Source organism: Rhinoraja longicauda, chromosome 5 (assembly GCF_053455715.1).
Source record: "Rhinoraja longicauda isolate Sanriku21f chromosome 5, sRhiLon1.1, whole genome shotgun sequence".
Classification (NCBI taxonomy): Eukaryota; Metazoa; Chordata; class Chondrichthyes; order Rajiformes; family Arhynchobatidae; genus Rhinoraja; species Rhinoraja longicauda.
This window is the reverse complement of record NC_135957.1, coordinates 32422323-32445186: the sequence shown is the minus strand read 5'-3', so window position 1 is coordinate 32445186 and position 22864 is coordinate 32422323. Positions and strand designations below refer to the sequence as shown.

Below are 22864 nucleotides of genomic sequence, written 5' to 3'. Positions count from 1 at the left end.
CAACAATTATAAGGAAAAATAATTTTATTTCTTCTCTTCAATCGTCTTTTTTTCAAATTTTCGCCGAATTAATTTTATCCTTTTGGCAAACTATTATGTACCTTCTGCGCCGGCTTCCAAAAATGCTGTAAATTTCAAGTGATGCTCAGATTTAATTGTGGATTTATTTCTCTTTACCCGTTCCCGTACAGTTAAACATTGGCATGCCTTATGCTCTGGATGAAAGTAAAAATCCATGTCCATCCTTTCATCCCAAGCAGCCAGTATACCCCTCTCTTTCTTCACTCCTCCCCCATATCCCTCCCTCTGACTTTACACCTCCCCCACTCTTCTCTCCTCATCTAACACTTTTATCTCCTTTTCACCGCCAGCCTTTGTCATTTTCTCTACCCATCTGACAATCACATTCTCACCTGTATCAATTTGTCAGGCTTTGCTCCTCCCCACTTCTATTTTCCAGCTTTCTTCCCCCTACTGCATCAGTCTGAAGAAGCGTCCTAACCCAAAATGTTGTGGGTCCATTTCTTCCACGTATGCGGTCTGATCTGCTGAGTTACTCCAGTACTTCTCAAGTCAAGTACAGTGAGTCTGAGAAAGGTCCCATCTATACTTTTCTTCCAGAAATGCCTCCTGACTTGCTGAGTTACTCCAGCCCTTTGAGTCTATCTTATGTATGGTGAGGTCTGGGTACAATGAGTCTTACCTGCCACAGCAGCACAGGCACATAGACTCAGACAAACATAAAAACATAAATGATGCGCGAATTACATATACATTTTGCAAAATAGACTGCAAAAAAGACATGTGCAAAACACAATTAGAACAGGAATTAGAATTTTGCGCAAGTGCAAAACACATTTAGAAAGTGGGAAGAAAACTGGAAAGTGAGGTGAGGGTGGGGCAAAACCTGGCAAGTTGACACAGGTGAGAATGGTGATAGATGGGTGAAGTGACGAACATGAGTGTTCTGTTGTCTAAGTAAGGAATTAGGTTCAAGAACCTGATAATTGTAGGAAAGTAGCTGTTACTGAATCTGGAGGTGTGTGAGTTTAGGGTTCTGTATTTCCTGCCTGATGGTAGCAGCAAGAAGAGGGCATAGCCTGGATTGTGGGGATCTTTGATAATGGATGCCGCCTTGTTGAGGCAGCACCTCATGTAGCTGCTATTGAGGGTGGAGAGGGCTGTGTCTATGATGGACCGGGCTGAGTCCAACAGTCTCTGCAGCCTTTTGAGTTCTTGTGCATTGGAAATGACATACCAGGTCCTGACGCAACAAGTCAGGATACTTTCAACAATATATATTTAGATGTTTCTAGGAGTAATTAGTGATATGTTGAATCGCTTTACACTTCTACGAAAGGGAAGGAGTTTGTGTGCTTTCGTATGATTACCTTGTTTTGGTCCCAGGACAGATCTGAGATGTTAATGGCCAGAAAATGCAGATTTTTAAAGGAGTCCTAGGGCTGCAATAAGGAAGACTGGAGATGTGACTCCAGGATGCTTTGCTTCTTGGGGGTCAGAGGTAAGGATGTCACTGAGCAGCTGAGGAACATTCTGGATGGGGAGGGAAATTAACCAGAGGTTGCAGTGCATGCTTGTGGTAGCGAGGTTGCAAGCGCAGAGAAGATTTATGAAGCTGTTAGGACTCCAGGGCCAGGCTTGTAGGGAAACATTGGGCAGGTTCGGACTTTAAAAGACCCTTGACAAGTAAGTAGAATAGGAAAAGTTTAGAGGGATGTTTTCCAAATGCAGGCAAATTTGACCAGCTCAGTTGGGGCATCTTGGTCAGAATGGATGAGTTGGCTCGAAGGGCTTGTTTCTCTGTTGTATGATTCTATGTCAGGACCAAACACATGGGTGGAGAGATGGCTAAGGTCTTGCAAACATATTTTAGAAGGATGGTGATCTCTGGATGACTCGCTGTACCATATGCCAGGAGAATGCATGGCTGAAGGGATGGGAAAAGTGGGAGGACTCTAGACTACGGGACCATCTCTGGGGGAGGTGGGAACTTTAACTTAAGAGATTTAAGAGGCAATTCTGAGGCAGCCTTTTCACTCAGAGGGTAGTCTATCTAAAATGAGATGAAACTATAGAAGCAGATATGATTACAACTTTTAAAAGACATTTGGATAGATATATGGATAGGAAATTTTTAGAGGGATATTGGCCCAGAATGCCAAATTCATCGGCTTGGATAAGATGGGGCCGAAGAGCCTGTTTCAGTGCTATACAGTTCTATGACTATGCTCCTATAGTGAAATTTATCCACAGCATATGAGAAGGCTGTTCAAGAGTCTGGTTACGTGGAAGGCGAGTGGAATATAAATAGAAAAAATATGATCATGTTATTGCTGGAAGAAGACATAAAACACTGGTTCAATGAGAACAGGAGTATTGGATTTTGGATATTGATGGCTTGAGACTTTTGAGTCTGATTCTCTCTCCACAGATGCTGCTTGACCTGTTAAGTCTTTCCAGAATTCTGTTGCAAATGGAACATAGATAGTCAATCTTCTTGTTCATCTGCTTTGGTCCAAAAATATAGGGCAGGTTATTATTCAGATAGAAAGCTAGAAATGTGGTGTATCTGGACTTTCAAAAAGGCTTTGGCAAGGTTCCACACAAGAGACTAGTATGCAAAATTAGAGCACGTGTTATTGGGGGTAGTGTATTGACATGGATAGAGAACTGGTTGGTAGACAGAAAGCAAAGAGTAGGAATTAACGGGTCATTTTCAGAATGGCAGGCAGTGATTAGTGGGGTGCCGCAAGACTCAGTGCTGGGACCCATGTTATTTACAATATATATAAATGATTTAGATGAAGGAATTATCTTCATTCATCTACTGAAAATCTAACATGGATATCTTAGTATCGGAAGATGTATTTAATAATTAAAAACTGAATAGCCTAACTATTCCCAATAATTATCTCAAAAGCATGAAGTAAAAGACTAACATTTTCGTCAATGCCCTACATCTTGCAATCTAATCAGAAGATTAGAAAATCAAACACGTTCTGAGCTCTGTCTCTTGGTTCATTAAGCCACTGAGGTCACTGATTCGGAATTCCATATAATACAGTACTTTATATTGCTACGTGTTTAAAAGTTTCCTATCAAAATGCCCTTATGTGATATATTCATCATGACCGTGATCACATGCAGCTTTGTATTTCCAAGCCACAGTATAATGACCAGTTTCTGATTTACAATGATCCTATTGATAGGGATTAAAATGACTCAACCTTCAGTCAACCTGTGATTAGATTTCTTAACTTGTGTTAAACAAACAAATTCCCCAGAATCTTTCTTTTTGAATCCTCCAATTAAGACTTAATGAAGTTGGTAACAGGGAGAATTAAACCCAGCTGGGACATGCAGGGATTTAGTAAAGACTACAAATCTGTAAAAATGTGAGGGCACCCATTTTAGTGGGAATTTTTTTTTGGAAAGATTGCAAGTTGTGTGTCCATAGGTACAAATCACTTCAAGTTAGCAAGTAGGCACAAGAAGCAATTAGGAAGGCAAGCACTTTGCTGGTCTTTGCTGCAAGATTATTTGAGTACAAGAGTGGATGCGGCCTGGTCCAATTATAAAGTGCCTTAGTGAGACTAGATTTGGAATATGGTGTACCTCACACCTGAGGTAGGATGTTCTTGTGAAAGGGGGAATGTAGTGAAGGTTTACTAAATTGATTCCTGACATATGAGGAGAGATTAAGCTGACCGGACCTATACTCCCTTGAGTTTGGAAAAATAAGCATCAATCTCATTGAAATATATAACATTTCTCAGAGGCTTGATAGAGTTGATGAGGAGATGGCATCAGTCTTTCCAGCTTCTTTGTCTTTGACTGGAAATGTGAAGACCAGAGGTCGGGATCTCAGAGTATAAATTCAGCCGTTCAAGGTAGAGATTTAGCCCATCAAGTCTACTCTGCCTTTCAATCATGGCTGATCTAATTCTCCCTCCTCACCCCATTCTCCTGCCTTCTCCCCATAACTCCTGACACCCGTTCTCTACCCATTGTACTTGAGTTTGTACTTGAGTTTGGCTTAAATTCAGCCGTTCAATGTAGAGATTTAGGTTTAGGTTTATTATTATCATGTGTACCAGGATACAGCAGAAAGCTTTGTTTTGTATGAAATCCAATCAAGTCAGATAATAATATACATTGATACAATCAAGCCAAACTCAAGTACAATGGGTAGAGAACCCATGACACCCCATGGGTGTCATGGGTTATGGTGAGAAGGCAGGAGAATGGGGTTCGGAAGGAGAGTTACATCAGCCATGATTGAATGGTGGAGTAGACTTGATGGGCTGAATGGCCTAATTCTGCTCCTATGACGGATGACCTTATGAGAAAAGGAAAATATACAGAATGCTTAATATAGTTCCAGAGACAAAGTCCAATATCTGCAATGAGATAGAGGTGAATCAGACAGTATCCTAGTTTATTGAAGGACCGTTCAGAAGCCTGTTAACAGAGGGGAAGATGCTGTTTCCAAGTCTGCTGGAACACACTATCAAACATCTGTACAATCTGCCCAATGGGAGCTGGTGGAAGTGGGAATGGCTGGGATGGGACAAGTCTTTGATTACGTTGACTGCTTTTGCAAGGCAGCGTGAAGTGTAGATGGTGGGGAGTCTGGTCTGTGTGATGGCCTGGGCAACACCCAAAACTCCGCAGTTTGGTGAGAGACAATAGTGGCCTGGATGTGGCCAGAAATAGGCTGGACGCCAGGCAGGTTTTGAAAGTTCTTTAATGCAGGTTGTGAGCATCCACGCACAACGAGTTCCACCGAAGGGATGAACACTCCCCAAAAAGCCCTGGGTAGCCTGTGGGCAGTCCCTCGTCCCTGTCCGTCATGTGCCGAGGGGACTGACCCAAGGAGTGGCCTAATATCCAGGGACCGCCACAGGAGCCCCCCCCCCTCCTATGAACCGGAGGTACGAAACGGACAGGAGGGCGCACGAGGCGACCAGCCCGGGTGAGCAGCACGCCCGGCGCAGCAACCGCCGGCCGACCGACAGGTGGAGGGGACCTCGCAGGTGGGGACGCGCGACCAGCACTGGCCGATCAATGTCAACATGCGCTGGCTTCAGCCGCGCAACTGAAACGGTCTCACTCCGACCCTCCATGTCCAGGACGAATGTGGACGAGCCGTGTTGCAGGACCCGGAAGGGGCCCTCGTACGGCCGCTGGAGAGGTGTCTGATGAGCGTCCCTGCGCAGGAAAACGAACTGGCAGTCCTCCAGAGCAGGAGGGACGTGCGGTTGGAAGGACCCATGACGAGACGTGGGCATCAGCGCCAGCCTGCCCACCGCCTGCCGAAGACGTTGCAGGGCGTCTGAAGGCTGCTCCACTTGGCCCTGTGCCGGTGGGATGCTGTGTCAGCGGGGCCCCAAACACCAACTCGGCGGAGGAGGAGGCCAAGTCCTCTTTGGATGCGGTGCGGATTCCAATCAAAACCCACGGCAGGGCATCCACCCAGTCTGTGTCAGTGAGCCGAGCCTTCAGGGCAGTCTTCAGCTGGCGGTGAAACCGTTCCACCAGGCCATCCGCCTGTGGATGATACGCTGTAGTGTGGTGTAGGCGGACTCCCAGGAGGCATGCCGTCCGAACACAGTACCGACGTAAATTGAGGCCCCCGGTCGGACGTTATGTCCAGCGACACCCCGAACTGGGTGATCCAGTGCGCCGCCATGGCCCGAGCGCAGGTGGCTGTCGAGGTGTCTGCCAGCGGAATAGCTACAGGCCACCTCGTGAAGTGGTCGACCACGGTGAGGAAGTGGGTCATGCCCCGGGCGGCAGCGGCCTCACGATGTCCACGTGAATGTGGTCGAACCGCTGCCGAGGGACGCTAAGGCCAAACCTCCTGATGAGCAGGGCCTTGAGGCCCGCATATTTGTTAGCTGCCGGGGTGGCGCAAAGGTAAGGTTTAACTCGCCTCACAGTCGCCTGGTCCTGAGCGTCGACGACGTAGAAATATTTGGTTTCATCCACCGTCACGCCCCGCACAGCAAACTATGCCTCTGCCTGCTGGAACCAGACATCAGGCTCTTCGATCCACAAAGTCGGGAGCTTTAACGCGACGGATTCGAGGTCGGAGGGACTGGGTTGTGCATTGTTCTGGTCCATCACGACGTGTGATGAACGTCGGGGTCACCAATGTAGGAGCCTGGACGTGGCCAGAAATAGGCTGGACGCCAGGCAGGTTTTGAAAGTTCTTTAATGCAGGTTGTGAGCATCCACTCACAACGAGTTCCACCGATGGGATGAACACTTCCCAAAAAGCCCTGGGCAGAAACCCCGTAGCCTGTGGGCAGTCCCTCGTCCCTGTCCGTCAAGTGCCGAGGGGACTGACCCTAGGAGTGGCCTAATATCCAGGGACCGCCACAATAAGAAATATCTTTCCCCAGAGGCTAGGGAATCCTTGGAGTTCAATACCCGAGAAGATTTTTGGATGCTCACACACATTCAAGGCAGTTTATTCAAGGCAGAGACGGAAAGTGTAGAGAAATCTACAACTAACAATGCGCCCTCACTTGGATGAAGTAACCGATTTCCTTAACTTTTTGTTTGAATCCTTCCATTGTGGTTTAATGAGGTTAATAACAGGAAGAATGAAACCCCTTCAGGATTTGTTTTGTATCCATTTAGTGTGAACCTGGCACTGCACAATCTTGAGTACTATGTTTACATGTCTGTTGATGTAGCTCCTGTGTGCTGTGGAGGAGACCTATTTGCAGCTTGTTTACAGGGGCTGAGACACTGTCATCTGCCATGAAGCACACAATGACCTCGCACTGCAGGCGGGCTATTATCCAGGAGTCTCTGGCACTGATAAGGTCTCCCTGGGATACCATTGTACAGTTAACCATCCTGGGCTCCAATATTTCCTCTAGATTACCAGACGAGACTAGAGGCAAGGGATTCAAGAGTGTTTTATTGCTATGAGGCCTGAAACAGAACAATGAAATTCTTACTTGCAGTAGCAAACAGACATATAAACCTAGTACTCAGTAGATGCCATAATAAATGACAAGAAGTTCAATACATTTTTTAAAAACAACATAATCCAAAAGCAAAGCCCAAAGTTTGTAGCAGTCAATAACCTGATGGATGTTGGGAAGCAGCTATTCCTGAAGCTGGACGTTAGTTTTCAGGCTCTTTGAACCTTCTTCCCGAAGGCAGAAGTGAAATGAGAGTTTTTAAATAAGATTAAAATAATTTAAACAAAATTCTGGAGTAACTCAGGCAGCATCTCTGGAGAGAAGGAATGGGGACGTTTCAGGTCATGATCCTTCAGACTGAGAGACAGGGGAGGGGGAGATACAGAGTTAAGTAAGTGTGGGAACGAGATGCTTTCAGGAGAGAGTTAGATAGAGGTCTTAATGATAGCGGAGTCAAGGGATATGGGGAGAAGGCAGGAACGGGGTACTGATTGTGGATGATCAGCCATGATTACGGTGAATGGCGTGCTGGCTCGAAGGGCCGAATGGCCTACTCCTACACCTATTGTCTATTGAGATATCAAAAGGCGTGGAGATCAAGGAAAATGTAGAATAGATCATTGTTAACGAGGAGAAGGTAACAACAAAGCAAACAGACATAAAATGTAATCAGGGACAGTCAGACTGGTCGGAGAACCGGGAAGGGGGAGGGATGGAGAGAGAAGGAAAGCAAGGGTTACTTGAAGTCAGAGAAGCCAATATTCAGACCACTGGGATATTGGTTATTAAAGCAGATTCTTTACCTGAACAGCAGTTGTTTCAATAGGACCAGCATGACCTTGGGCATAATTGTTTAAAGGATATCCATGACTTCCATTGACCTATCCAATTGAAAGAGATCTATCCTGAGAGGGAGACTTGGACATTCTACTAATCATTCCATCTTTTTCTTCCATCAACCTTTATTTCCAAAGAGCTGAATCAGCTTCATCCACCCTTTTTAATCAGCAACACTGAATATTTTATCTTTATGCCTCATGGCGCAGGATTAGCGCCAATTTTACATAATAAGCAATAATTGCCATTTTAACAATCTCTCTAGCCAGGTTAGTAAACGGGAGCAGTCTTGGGACTTAAGATAGACACAAAAAGCTGGAGTAACTCAGCGGGACCGGCATAATCTCTGGAGAGGAGCAATGGGTGACATTTTGGGTCGAGACCCTGCTTCAGACTGAGTCTTAGGATTTATATGCTTAATGCTTAACGCTACTCCCACCCAGACTTGACAGGAGAAGACTGTGGGTAAAACTGAGTAACACGTGGAAAAATAAACGTTTCCTGTCATCTTTTGTGGAGAAAATACAATAAAATATAATTTGTGGATAAAGATGGAGATAAATGAAGCAACACTTGCTGGGCTGGAGGGCCTGTAACGATTTCAATACACCGTTATTGTATCAATTGACTGACTGACTAGGCCACTTGAGCAGATTTACAGATCTGAGCTGCAGACACAAGGATCAGCCTTCTCCTGCTGCACTCCACAATTGTTTCACTCCAGCAAATACATTGGTAGTCTTCTGTTTCCATGCGAAACAGTCCAAGTATAAATTTGTTCTCGTACTCCCAACAAATTGGCTAACATTCCATCCAAATGAAAGGCAATACTCCAAATCAGCGCGAATGCGCGGAGTAACTCAGCGGGACAGGCACCGTCTCTGGAGAGAAGGAATGGGTGACGTTTTGGGTCGAGACCCTTCTTCAGACAAAAATGCATAAGTGTATATTGTATTCAGTTTGTTGAAAACTTTGCATGACATGGGAAGTTACCTTACGTCTGGGCCAATAAAAATGTCAAATAACACCAACACTAACTTGCCACTGGTTTAAGGGTGGATGAAAAAAATCCTTCTAAATGGATCCATCCGAAAAAGAAGCGGTGCTGGCTCGAAGGGCCGAATAGCCTCCTCCTGCACCTATTTTCTATGTTTCTATGAAAGATGCCAAAAATATACCTTTTGCTATTGTGGGATCATGGTGGATTTACTCAAGGTTAACCATGGGCAGTAAACCAAGCTGCTCCTTTAATAAATGATCTAAAATGCTCTTATGTTTCTCCCTTGACTGCCATCCCTAAGGAGGATTTTTGTTTGCTGTAGTTAATCATTTTCTAACCCGTTTACCTGCAGTAGCCCACTGCCAGTTAACGTAATTGTCACATTGAGCAGAAGTAAAATAGGTTAATTGCAGGAGATTACAAGTCCCCTGAAAAAGTTGTTTTTGATAGGTAATAATGGTTCACATGGCCTTGAGTGAGATCATGAAAACCCAAACTTTATGGAATGCACATGTCTGCAAGCGTAAGATTAGTGTGAAACAGCTTTATTCACAGCCCTGAGGTGCTTATCCTGTAAATATAGCAGGAATCTAGAATCCCATCTGACACCAGAGCACATTGGAAGAAATAGTTTTACTATGATGTTTCAAACTCAGTTTAAGGATTATTACTTGACTCTCACTGTATAAATTTGGTATTAATTGGAAAACTGTGAATTAAATTTGTAAAGGTACAGGTTGATTCTTCCAGTTTCAATCCAAATAAAGTTACTCTTTGGCTTTCATTTTCCTGCTCAAATCAGAGAATCAATATCATCAAATACATTGATATCTTTGTCCAATCTATCCCATAAAACCAAATTGTAAAAATATCTGATCCCGAGTCAGAATCTCTCAGCATGAACAAAACAGGAAGGATGATCTGAATCTAATATTAAGGAAGTGGTGACAGGGAACTTATTGAGATTTGGGGAGTCAACATGTTTTTATGAAAGGGACGCCTGAAAAATCTGAAGAATTTTCTTGAGATTGTGATTGTGGATTGATTTAAGGGTTTAAAATGGAAGGGACAAATGAGTCATTTTAGATTGGAAGTAGAGGGCTGTGGGGAGGTGATGTTGGGATACCAGCATTTACTGAGGGGAGGGGAAGGGGGGGGGGGGTTGGGGGAGAGGGGAGGGGGAGGAGAGGGTGCTGCACCAATGCAGGAGAGGTTAAAGTCTCCTTTAAACTTTGCCCATCTCACCTTAAAATTATGCGCCCTACTATTTGTTTTTTTCCATCCTGGGAAAAAGGTTCTGTCTACCTTATCTCTGCCTCTCATAATTTTATATACTTCTATTAAGTCTCCCCACAAACTGTGGCATTCCAGAGAAAACCATCCAAGTCTGTCCAACCTCTTTCTGTAGCTAATATCCCCTAATCCAGGCATCATTCTGGTAAACTTCCTTTGCACCTTTCCAAACCCTCCACATCCTTCCTCCAATGTAGGCAACCAAAACTGTACACAGTTTTTCTACAGCTTATTTAGATATTTATATGTTTTAAAAATAATTAGCATTGAGTGACTCACTGTGGAAATGTCCATATAAAATTTATTCCCTTTGGTATACAATAAGGTTTGAATACATCTTTTCAAATGCACATCAAAACAAAATCAGTGAAACATTTTCAATTATATAATAAAAGTAGCTACAAAAAGCCCTTTTCCATTTCATTTTGAAACAAAGTGGATTATTATTATCTGGAAGATGTTAATGATATTTTACTGTAGTATAACCTCTTACCAAAAATATACATACAAAGATGTGATTTGCTCCCTATGTAACTGTACAAACCTGCAACAATTCTTTTCCTTGGTTATTAAAGGCCAGGGCCTCAATTATTAGGCATCAAAAATGAAAAATATGTTTAAGAAAGCAGAATTGATTGAAGCTTTTGTATTTTGCTTGATTTATATTTTGAAAATTATGTCCTTTTTAATTCTCCACTACATTGTGACGACTAAAATATTTGCAAACAGGAATTTCCCTCTTAAAATATTTCTCAGTGTGGTTACAAAAGTGAGGTTTTCTCAAGAATAACTTGCTGATTTCCAAATGAAGAGCGTTGAAACAAAACTGTGTTAAGTTTTTGCACTTATAGCTAACTGTCCATATTTGTTCTATCAAAGGGGCTGTCAAACAATAACACGTTGATTTTTTAGCACATATTATATTGCAATCCAATGTTCTCATCTTCCCGAGGAGTTAGTATTGGATATAGCCCCTTCAATAAAGGTATCCTGAATCTGCCATTTTAACCAGTCTCTACATTTCTTGCAGGAGCTTAAGCAGTGAATTACATTGCGAATTTAACCATGGGGACCATTGCGGTTTCCCAAACCAATGTCCATTTGTGTTTTTCCTAGCAGGGAGGCATCTAGCTGATATTTGTCCTATTACTTAACAACAGGAGCAGAGTATAACAGTTATGGTCGGCACTGAGAATGACTTGCAGATGCAGCTAAGGCAAAGGACCAAGGAGCATGAAAAGCTCCACCCTGCTGGCTCCCATGTATTAACCATAGTTAGTGTTTGGTGCAAGGGCCATAGACATGGTCAAGACCCAGCCACACTAAGCCCTGGATTTTCACTCGCACTTTTATGGAGCCTTTAACATGAAGGCTCGGTTCAACCTTTGCAACGCCAGTGAGCATAGAAATGGTAGTGTGGACTGTGACTGCCAGGACTGCCTTTTGTGCATAGTCTCATTGGGCACAGCATCTGCAATGTCTTAGTCATGGGACACACTGGACTGATCTCAGCTCTGGCTCCAGCAGCGAACAATTCCCTTACCCACTTGTGCAAGTGTAACCTTGCGGCAGAGTATGTGGCCCCTTCAAATGCACCTGTCCAAAATATGCCCCGGGTTCGAATAGATGGTGCCATTGAACTTGAAAGCAGGCAACCTCGCAAGGTTCCAGCAAGGCCAGGGGATGAAATGCGGAGATGCATCACAATTCCCACCATGGATGGACAGCCCTATGGTCAGTGGCTACCGTTCCAACCTGCAACAACCATTGGGAGGTGCCTACCTCAGGTCAACAAGCAAATAGTGGGGCATCCCAGTAGGCAGGGTCAGATGTGCAGATACTCTAGTAATGTGGACATCATTAACTATGTGCTTTAAAAATATATTAACAAGTTTGGAAAATATTGAATGTATTGAGTTGAAATTTAAAATCAAATCACCTGGCATACATTAACCTACCAAGTAACTGTTACTTATTTAAGAAGAGCAATAATGAGCCCTGCATACAGTTTAAATGCTGTAAAATAGTTTATGGACTGCACTGGAATCATTTTTTTCATATGTTTATAGATAGATAGTCACTGTCAGAATGAGTGCCTTATTTCAGTTACTTGTTTCAAAAGAAATGCAAACCTGGCCTAAAATTATCAGATTACAGGAAAAGAATACTGCAATTTTAATAAACTTATATATATTTCCAGGAAGCCCAAAACAGTTTTAAATTTGCCTTAAAGGTTTTTCTAAAAAAAAGCAGTGTTCCATCGTAAACATTTAGAAATGCAGCTGAGTGTTTTGTTTAAATAAACTTCAAACCATACAATTCATCTATAAAACTTAAAAGACCCAGACCCTCTTAGTAAACTGTTGTTTTAAAAATTGCTAGGATAAAAGATAGCCCAAATCTATATGGTTCTGTGATGCTATATTGCACTTAACACACGCACGCACACATCTCTCTTTCTCACACACACACACATACATACATATTTATCTCTCTCTCTCGGTCTCTCTTACACACACATCTCTCTCTCACACACACAAGATGGCTTTAATTCTATGGCTTCTTTGGCCATTCACTGAATTTCCTGTAGTTCAGGCAGTCTAACTCCTATATAAAGGAGTCTTACTGCAATTACTGTGAAAATATCATAAACAACATTCTTCAAGTGTCCTGTCTCAAATGTTAATTCCTGCAGGTATTTTTAAGTTATCAAAAGATAGTGTAAATTTCTAAAATCTGAAATTTAAGACATGATGTGAATTGAGACAAAACATCACTTAACTTCCATAATAAAAATTTAGGCTGCACAATTAATGAGCTGTCCATTACAAGTCTGCAGCACACCACAAAGATCAACTGTCTTTGGAACCCCAGGTAGCACTTCAGCTTTCAAAGACACTACTTTTATAATCTATATATAATATTTACAAGTCTAACAAGAGCTTTTTCTTTATTACCATTTTCTTTGGTTACAGTATGTTAATGTCTTTTATGTATAGTGTTCTCAATCAACACCGATGTAACAGTGCTGGGGGAGGCCAAAGGAATTAAACAAAAATACCCACAAATCTATTGAAGGAAGCATGTGGATCATATCATATCATCATATCATATATATACAGCCGGAAACAGGCCTTTTCGGCCCACCAAGTCCGTGCCGCCCAGTGATCCCCGTACATTAACACTATCTTACACCCACTAGGGACAATTTTTACATTTACCCAGCCAATTAACCTACATACCTGTACGTCTTTGGAGCGTGGGAGGAAACCGAAGATCTCGGAGAAAACCCACGCAGGTCACGGGGAGAACGTACAAACTCCTTACAGTGCAGCACCCGTAGTCAGGATCGAACCTGAGTCTCCGGCGCTGCATTCGCTGTAAAGCAGCAACTCTACCGCTGCGCTACCGTGCATGGCATAGGAGTAATTGGCTGATAATTTTTGATGTTCTCTGGATAAGTGATTATTTCATTACATCATAGAAGTGGGCAGTTTCGCCCATCGAGTGGGTGTTGGTGTTCAGATCATTTCCATCAGCGCAGCTTCTCACTAATTTGCAAATGGCCTATTAATCCTCACAGGTCCATAACTTCCCCCTGTTCTCTTGCCACCACCTACATGATTGATAGCCACCAATTAGTCTACCAGCACACCTTTGGGATGCAAGAAGAAACTCCTCACAGACAGCATCCACGGTTACATCTGTATGTAAAATATATTTATGTGATAATTTCATGCTTTTATTTCTTTCATTCCTTTGCTCTCACATTGTATGTGTTGCAATAGCCCGGTCAATAAATTGAATGAGCCACCACCGTTCAACGCTCTTCATATCTCAGCGAGAGTGAGCTTGTAGGATCCTGCAATTTCATCGATGCTCAGTTGGAACGTGTCTTCATTGGAGTAGTGCTTCACAATGTTATCATCCATATTCACTAAGATGCTGGCAACAGAACAACAGCATGTCAACTTTTGATAAACAGGATGGAGCAAAGGAAGCTTTAATAATGTCTGCAAATGTGAGAGTCAATAAGCAATGCTGGAAGGGAGGGGGCGATTGAGGAAAAAAGATGGGATGTATGGAACGGGTGAGATTGGCAAAAATTGACAGGAGAGACGGTGCGAGCCAGGGGTGGGTCGCTGGTCTGTCGGCTGTATCCGAAATCCGTTATAAGTGGGTCCATTAAAACGAGGGTTTACTGTATATTTAATTAAACATAGAAAATAGGTGCAAGAGGAGGCCATTTGGCCCTTTGAGCCAGCACCGCCATTCATTGTGATCATGGCTGATCATCTACAATCAGTAGCCTGTGCCTACCTTCTCCCCATATCCCTTGGTTCCACTAGCCCCTAGAGTTCTATCTAACTCTCTTTTAAATTCATCCAGTGAATTGGCCTCCACTGCCTTCTGTGGCAGAGAATTCCATAAATTCACAACTCTCTGGGTGAAAAAGTTTTTTCTCATCTCAGTTTTAAATGGCCTCCCCTTTATTCTTAGACTGTGACCCCTGGTTCTGGACTCCCCCAACATTGGGATTTTTTTTGCTGCATCTAGCTTGTCCAGTCCTTTTATAATTTTATATGTTTCTTTAAGATCCCCTCTCAGCCATCTAAATTCCAGTGAATACAAGCCCAGTCTTTCCAATCTTTCCTCATATGACAGTCCTGCCATCCCGGGGATTAGCCTCGTAATTGTGTAACACTGTTGATTGATTTACCACAAAACAACAGAAACTAACTATAAAGCATTGCACACTCACCCTTTTTTGCATTTTTTGTAGACTTTTGCAATTTTTTCAAGGGGCACTTCGTATTTTTCTGAAATCTGGAATGAGAAGTCAGTAGTCAGTTAATTCTTTAAAATTCAATTAAGACTTTATGGAGTCACAGTGCATATTTTATGTGGAGTGAAAAAAATCATCAGCAAACAGTGTCTCCTGACCATTTAATGGGGTGAAAGTGAGTGATGAATCAACTGACATAGAACCTCTGCCTCACTGCTCCAGCAACCCAAGTTCAATCTAGGCTTCAGGTGCTATCTGTACGGAGTCTGCACATTCTCCTGGTGACTGCGTGGGTTTCCTCTGGGGGCACAGGTTTTCTCCCACATCCCAAAGACGTGTAAAGTAGCGGGTTAACTGGCCACTGTAAGTTGCCTCTTGCATGCAGGTGAGTGGTAGGATCTGGGGACAGTTGATGGGAATGCGGGGAGTTAGATTGGCCGAAAAGTGAGTGGAGAAAGGGATTGCCTGGTCAACAGGAATAGACTCAATGTGCTGAAATGGTTCCCTTCAATGTTGTAAGGAAACATGGAAGATGATTGGGCCTAGGATACTGCCCTTAGGAACTCTTGCAGTGGTGTCTTGGGGTCGAGGTGTTTAAATCCACAATCACAATCATCTAGTTTGTGCTAAGTATAACTCTGACCAATGTAGTGTGAGACTTCAGTTTTACCTGTCAGCTACGACTTGGTCAGATGCTCCTGGAGATCAAAGTTAGTAACTTTTAGTTTCGTTTATTAGTTTAGTTTATTGTCAGGTGTACCGAGGTACAGGGAAAAGCTTTTGTGGCGGGCTAACCAGTCAGCAGCAGAAAACCCCATCGTTGAAAGTCGACGTGTCCAAATGGGGACCAATGCTGTGGTGAGCTCTGGCGCACGGTGGTCCTGCTGAAACCCAAACTATTGGTAAATGTGGATGGAATTATAAGAAATAAGAAAACTTACTGCTTCCATGAGGCTTTTCAGAGTAGGAGCTTTCAACATTAGTGCGTCAAACACCTCTTCACATTCCTTCCTGACATAAAGCAAAACTGAAAGCAGACACAAGTTTGAATGTAAATCAAAACACAGATCTTACACAAATTTCCAATGCCTTCTCTAACACTTTAAATTAGAGCTCAATACAATAGATTGTAAATATATAATGCTTTTTAAAGATGTAGGAAGGAACTACAGATGCTGCTTTAAACCGAAGAAAGACACAAAATGTTGGAGTAACTCAACGGGACAGGCAGCATCTCTGGAGTGGAGGAATGGGTGATGTTTTGGGTCGAGACCCTTCTTAAATGTGGTTGTAGAGTCGGAAAGCAGGAGGACAGAGGGGGAACAGCAAGAATGTTGCAAATGTGGTTATAGAAGGGTCTCGAACCAAAATGTCACCCACTCCTTCTCGCCAAAGATGCTGCCTGTCCCACTGTGTTATCCAACATTTTGTGTCTATGCTTTTTAAAGTTTGCGTCAAACGAGTCATCATACACTGACATATTCATACACACAAACAGCAAACAATTCAGTTTCACGGAAGTTAAACATGGGATGTTCATAAAGTTGGAGCTGGTGTTCTGCATAAATTGAAAACTAATGTTACACTAACAGGTAAATTGCTGAAAATCAACATTCAAATTGAGCAAAGGTCGCATCTTTTGAAACTTTCCACTGTCCAGGTTCCTTTATCAATGCTCGATCTATTGTGCACCACATACGTTGTCAATACAGTGTTTGTGAACACAGTTCAGATACATATTTGCAAAAATGCCAAAACTCTCTGTGTACCATCATGCTGCCAGTTATTAGTATTGACCATGTAACAACAATTGTTTGAAGGGAATTTGATTCCACTTCCACGTCAATGTTTATTCAGCTGATAGCTCGATCTTCATGTGATGGAGCGTGGTTCTGCAATAATGTGCATTTTTGTATCTATCATAGAATCCTGAGCAAACTACTCTGACCTCGAGAGTAAAATCAAAGGTACGCTGAAAAAACAAAAACACACACAATACACACCACCAGCACGTGCACAATCTGGTTTAAGTTACTTGATCGAATCTTTCATTTTTCAAGTTTAAAGTATTCTTATTAGCTTTTCTTTCAGTCAAAATTGCATTCTCTAAACCACTCACTATAAGCAAGTACAGTTTCACACTGGGACTGCGGGATTGGCATAGATGTAATCCTGACAAACTATGTGTGGCCTGGTACAAACACAGTGAATGTTGACAGCACTCAGCAGGTCGGGCAGCTTAAATAGGGAGAGGCAGTGTTAATTATGCCACTGGTCATGAGCACAGTTCATCTTGCTGTGAAACCTCAGTCAGAATCTTTATACAAGTATGATACTCCTGAGAATAAACACAAAATGCTGGAGTACCTCAGCAGGTCAGGCAGACTGAAGAAGGGTCTCGATCCAAAACATCACCCATTCCTTCTCTCCAGAGATGCTGCCTGTCCCGCTGAGTTACTCCAGCATTTTGTGTCTATCTTCGATTTAAACCAGCATCTGCAGTTCCTTCATACACACATGGACACATGGCTTCACAGGCATTGTAATTGCTCAGATGTGTGTTTAATTGCCTCCTTAATGCAGCTATAAGAGAGCTCTCAGCACCCAGTCTTTCCTCCAGTCTTTCCATCACCTTTGGAAACTTTTTTGCTGTTTAATAACATGAAGACCAAAGTTGTGCCAATGAAAGTCAAAGAAGCCATTATGAGACTGAGAAACAAGAATAAAACTGTTAGAGTCATCAGCCAAACCTTAAGTTTACCAAAATCAACTGTGTGGAACATCTTTAAGAAGAAAGAGAGCACTGGTGAGCTTACTAATCGTAAAGGGACTGGCAGGCCAAGGAAGACCTCCACAGCTGATGACAGAAGAATTCTCTCAATAATAAAGAAAAATCCCCAAACACCTGTCCGACAGATCAGAAACAATCTTCAGGGGTCAGGTGTGGATTTGTCAATGACCACTGTCTGCAGAAGACTTCATGAACAGAAATATAGAGGCTACACTGCAAGATGCAAACCACTGGTTAGCCGCAAAAATAGGATGACCAGGTTACAGTTTACCAAGAAGTACTTAAAAGAGCAACAACCGTTCTGGAAAACGGTCTTGTGGACAGATGAGACGGAGATTAACTTATATCAGAGTAATGGCAAGAGCAAAGTATGGAGGAGAGAAGGAACTGCCCAAGGTCGAACTGCCCAAGGTCCACTCATCTGTGAAACATAGTGGTGGGGGTGTTATGGCCCAGGCATGTATGGCTGCTGAAGGTAGTAGCATAATGAATTCTGAAGTGTGTAGACACATCCTATCTGCTCAAGTTCAAACAAATGCCTCAAAACCCATTAGCCGGCGGTTCATTCTATAGCAAGACAATGATCCCAAACATACTGCTAAAGCAATAGTTTTTCAAAGCTAAAAAATATGCTCAAATCTTGAATGGCCAAGTCAATCACCTGATTGGAACCCAATTGAGCATGACTTTTATATGCTGAAGAGAAAACTGAAGGGGACTAGCCCCCAAAACAAGCATAAACTAAAGATGGCTGCAATACAGGCTTGGCAGAGCATCATCAGAGAAGACACCCAGCCACTGGTGATGTCCATGAATTGCAGACTTCAAGCAGTCATACTATGCAACAAAATACTAAACATGGCTACATTCATTTACGTGACATTGCTGTGTCCCAAACACTATGGTGCCCTGGAATGGGGGAACAATGTATAAAAACACAGCTGTAATTTCTACATGGTGAAACAAAAATGTATAAAAATGGCCTTTAATAAAATCTGACAATGTGCACTTTAACCACATGTGATTTTTTTTCTATTACAAATCTCAAATTGTGGAGTACAGAGGCAAATAAATAAATGATGGTCTTTGTCCCAAACATTATGGAGGGCACTGTATTTAGTACCAGAATGTTTCAGTTGATCGGGCCAATCAAATGTAAATGGATGGCACAATGGCACAGTTAGCAGAGGTGCTGCCTCATGGTGCCAGACACCCTGGCTTAGTCTGACCACAGGTGCTTTCCGTGTGGAGTTTGCATGTTTTCTCTGTGATCGTGTGGGTTTCCTCTAGGTGCTCTGGTTTCTTCCCACATCCCAAAAAGACATGTAGGTTGGTAGGTTAATTGACCTCTGTAAATTGCCCCTGGTGTGTAAATGCGTGACAGTGACAGATTCTGGAGGGAGCTAATGAGAATGTGGGGAGAATTAAACAACGATTAATATGGGATCAGAGTAAATTATCATTCGCTGATCGCTGTGGACTCGGTGATCTAAAAGATATGTTTCTGTGCTGTATTTTTCTCCATCTCTAAAATTAGAAATGCTCTTCTTCCCAAGCATTTGCTTTTTGCTCAAATTAGGCAAATGCAATCAAGTGACACCTTGAGGAGTATAGAGCATTTGGAGAGAACTTAGACAGGGCAAATGAGGGGCAAAAAAAAACTTTGGCCTGTAAGATTAACGAGAATCTCAAGACAGTCTATAAGTTTATTAGGCACAAGACAGTAGCTAGGGATCCTCATGCAGGAAGGAACCACAGATGCTGGTTTATCCTAAAGATTGAAACAAACTGCTGGAGTAACTCAGTGGGTCAGGCAGCATCTCTGGAGAAAAGGAATAGGTGACGTTTCGGGCCAGAACCCTTCTTTAGACATGGATCCTCCATTGTGTTCATGGGATAACCCATGTAAGGAGATGTGGGTGAGGTCCCATTGAATAGTTCTTGTCTGTATTCTCCATGGATAGTGTGCAGAGGATTTCAGAGAGGGGTAAGCTGATTGTCTGGAGTTTTACAAGGTGTTGGTATTAGATGCCTTTGTATATATGATGGTGGATAAGTCTGAAGAAGCATCTCGACCCGAAACATCACCCATTCCTTCTCTCCGGAGATGCTGCCTGACCCGCTGAGTCACTCCAGCATTTTGTGTCTACCTTAGATTTAAACTAGCATCTACAGTTCTTTCCTACACATAGAAACATAGAAAATAGGTGCAGGAGTAGGCCATTCGGCCCTTCGAGCCTGCACCGCCATTAAATATGATCATGGCTGATCATCCAACTCAGTAACCTGTACCTGCCTTCTCTCCATACCCCCTGATCCCTTTAGCCACAAGGGCCACATCTAACTCCCTCTTAAATATAGCCAATGAACTGGCCTCAACTACCTTCTGTGGCAGAGAATTCCACAGACTCACCACTCTCTGTGTGAAGGAATGTTTTCTCATCTCGGTCCTAAAAGACTTCCCCCTTATCCTTAAGCTGTGACCCCTGGTTCTGGACTTCCCCAACATCGGGAACAATCTTCCCGCATCTAGCCTCTCCAACCCCTTAAGAATTTTATATGTTTCAATAAGATCCCCCCTCAGTCTTCTAAATTCCAGCGAGTATAAGCCTAGTCTATCCAGTCTTTCTTCATATGAAAGTCCTGCCATCCCAGGGATCAATCTCTGTACTCCCTCTAAGGCTAGAATGTCTTTCCTCAGATTAGGAGACCAAAACTGTACACAATACTCCAGGTGCGGTCTCACCAAGGCCCTGTACAACTGCAGCAGAACCTCCCTGCTCCTATACTCAAATCCTCTTGCTATGAATGCCAACATACCATTCGCATTCTTCACTGCCTGCTGCACCTGCACGCCTGCTTTCAATGACTGGTGCACCATGACACCCAGGTCACGTTGCATCTCCCCTTTTCCCAATTGGCCACCATTCAGGTAATACTCTGCTTTCCTGTTCTTGCCGCCAAAGTGGATAACCTCACATTTATCCACATTATATTGCATCTGCCATGCATTTGCCCACTCTCCCAATCTATCCAAGTCACTCTGCAGCCTCCTAGCATCCTCCTCACATCTAACACTGCCACCCAGCTTCGTGTCATCCGCAAACTTAGATATTGCATTCAATTCCCTCGTCCAAATCATTAATATATATTGTAAATAACTGGGGTCCCAGCACTGAGCCTTGCGGTACCCCACTAGTCACTGCCTGCCATTCCGAAAAGGACCCGTTTATTCCTACTCTTTGCTTCCTGTCCGCCAACCAATTCTCTATCCACCTCAACACTGAACCCCCAATACCGTGTGCTTTAAGTTTGTACCCCAATCTCCTATGTGGGACCTTGTCGAAGGCCTTCTGAAAGTCCAGATATAACACATCGACTGGTTCTCCCTTATCCACTTTACTAGTTACATCCTCGAAAAATTCTATAAGATTCGTCAGGCATGATTTGCCTTTCATAAATCCATGCTGACTTTGTCCGATGATTTCACCACTTTCCAAATGTGATGCTATCACATCTTTAATAACTGACTCTAGCATTTTCCCCACTACTGATGTTAGGCTAACTGGTCTATAATTCCCCGTTTTCTCTCTCCCTCCCTTTTTAAAAAGTGGGGTTACATTAGCTACCTTCCAATCCTCAGGAACTAGTCCATAATCTAAAGAGTTTTGAAAAATTATCACTAATGCATCCACGATTTCTGAGGCTACCTCCTTAAGCACTCTGGGATGCAGCCTATCTGGCCCTGGAGATTTATCGGCCTTTAATCCATTTAATTTACCTAACACCACTTCCCGACTAACCTGGATTACCCTCAGTTCCTCCATCTCGTTAGACCCCCGGTCCCCTGCTATTTCCGGCAGATTATTTATGTCTTCCCTAGTGAAGACAGAACCAAAGTAGTTGTTCAATTGGTCTGCCATCTCCTTGTTCCCTATGATCAATTCACCTGTTTCCGACTGCAAGGGACCTACATTTGTCTTAACTAGTCTTTTTCTCTTCACATATCTATAAAAGCTTTTGCAGTCAGTTTTTATGTTCCCTGCCAGTTTTCTCTCATAATCTATTTTCCCTTTCCTAATTAAGCCCTTTGTCCTCCTCTGCTGGACTGAATTTCTCCCAGTCCTCTGGTATGATACTTTGTCTGGCTAATTTATATGCTTCATCTTTTGTTTTAATACTATCCTTGATTTCCCTTGTTAGCCACGGATGCACTACCTTTCCTGGTTTGTTCTTTTGCCAAACTGGGATGAACAATTGTTGTAGTTCATCCATGCAATCTTTAAATGCCTTCCATTGCATGTCCACCGTCAACCCTTTAAGTATAAATTGCCAGTCTATCTTGGACAATTCACGTCTCATACCCTCAAAGTTACCTTTCTTTAAGTTCAGAACACTTGTTTCTGAATTGACTTTGTCACTCTCCATCCTAATGAAGAACTCCACCATATTATGGTCACTTTTGCCCAAGGGGCCTCGCACAACAAGACTGCAAACTAACCCTTCCTCATTACTCAATACCCAGTCTAGAATGGCCTGCTCTCTCGTTGGTTCCTCGACATGTTGGTTTAGAAAACCATCTCGCAAACATTCCAAGAAATCCTCTTCCTCAGCACCCCTGCCAATTTGGTTCACCCAATCTATATGTAGATTGAAGTCACCCATTATAACTGCTGCACCTTTAGTGCACGCATTTCTAATTTCCTGTTTGATGCCATCCCCAACCTCACTACTGCTGTTAGGTGGCCTGTACACAACTCCCACTAGCGTTTTCTGCCCCTTAGTGTTTCTCAGCTCTACCCATATCGATTCCACATCCTCCAAGCTAATGTCCTTCCTTTCCACTGCTTTAATCTCCTCTCTAACCAGCAACGCTACCCCACCTCCTTTTCCTTTTTGTCTATCCCGCCTGAATATAGAATATCCCTGGATGTTGAGCTCCCAGCCTTGGTCACCCTGGAGCCATGTCTCCGTAATCCCAACTATATCATAATCATTAATAACTATCTCCACATTTAATTCATCCAGCTTATTACGTGTGCTCCTTGCATTGAGACACAAAGCCTTCAGGCTTGTTTTTACAACACTCTTACCCCTTATACAATTATGTTGAAAAGTGGCCCTTTTTGATTTTTGCCACATGGTGGATAAATGTCCAGGCTGGAGATAATCTATCCAAGGACATCATGGGAAGC

At 43.0% G+C, this 22864-nt stretch overlaps 1 protein-coding gene across 2 annotated transcripts in view; it reads right to left on the bottom strand.

The window, feature by feature from the left end:
• Nucleotides 1–13922: 13922 nt before the first annotated feature.
• LOC144593960 (grainyhead-like protein 1 homolog) overlaps nucleotides 13923–22864 on the bottom strand; it is a 72089-nt gene continuing 63147 nt past the window's right edge. For both annotated transcript variants that reach the window (XM_078400098.1, XM_078400099.1), the window contains exons 13-15: nucleotides 15820–15905; nucleotides 14855–14919; nucleotides 13923–14037 (exon numbers count right to left, since the gene is read on the bottom strand). In XM_078400098.1, coding sequence (XP_078256224.1) covers nucleotides 13923–14037; nucleotides 14855–14919; nucleotides 15820–15905 — 266 coding nt within the window. The remainder of the gene's footprint in view (nucleotides 14038–14854; nucleotides 14920–15819; nucleotides 15906–22864) is intronic.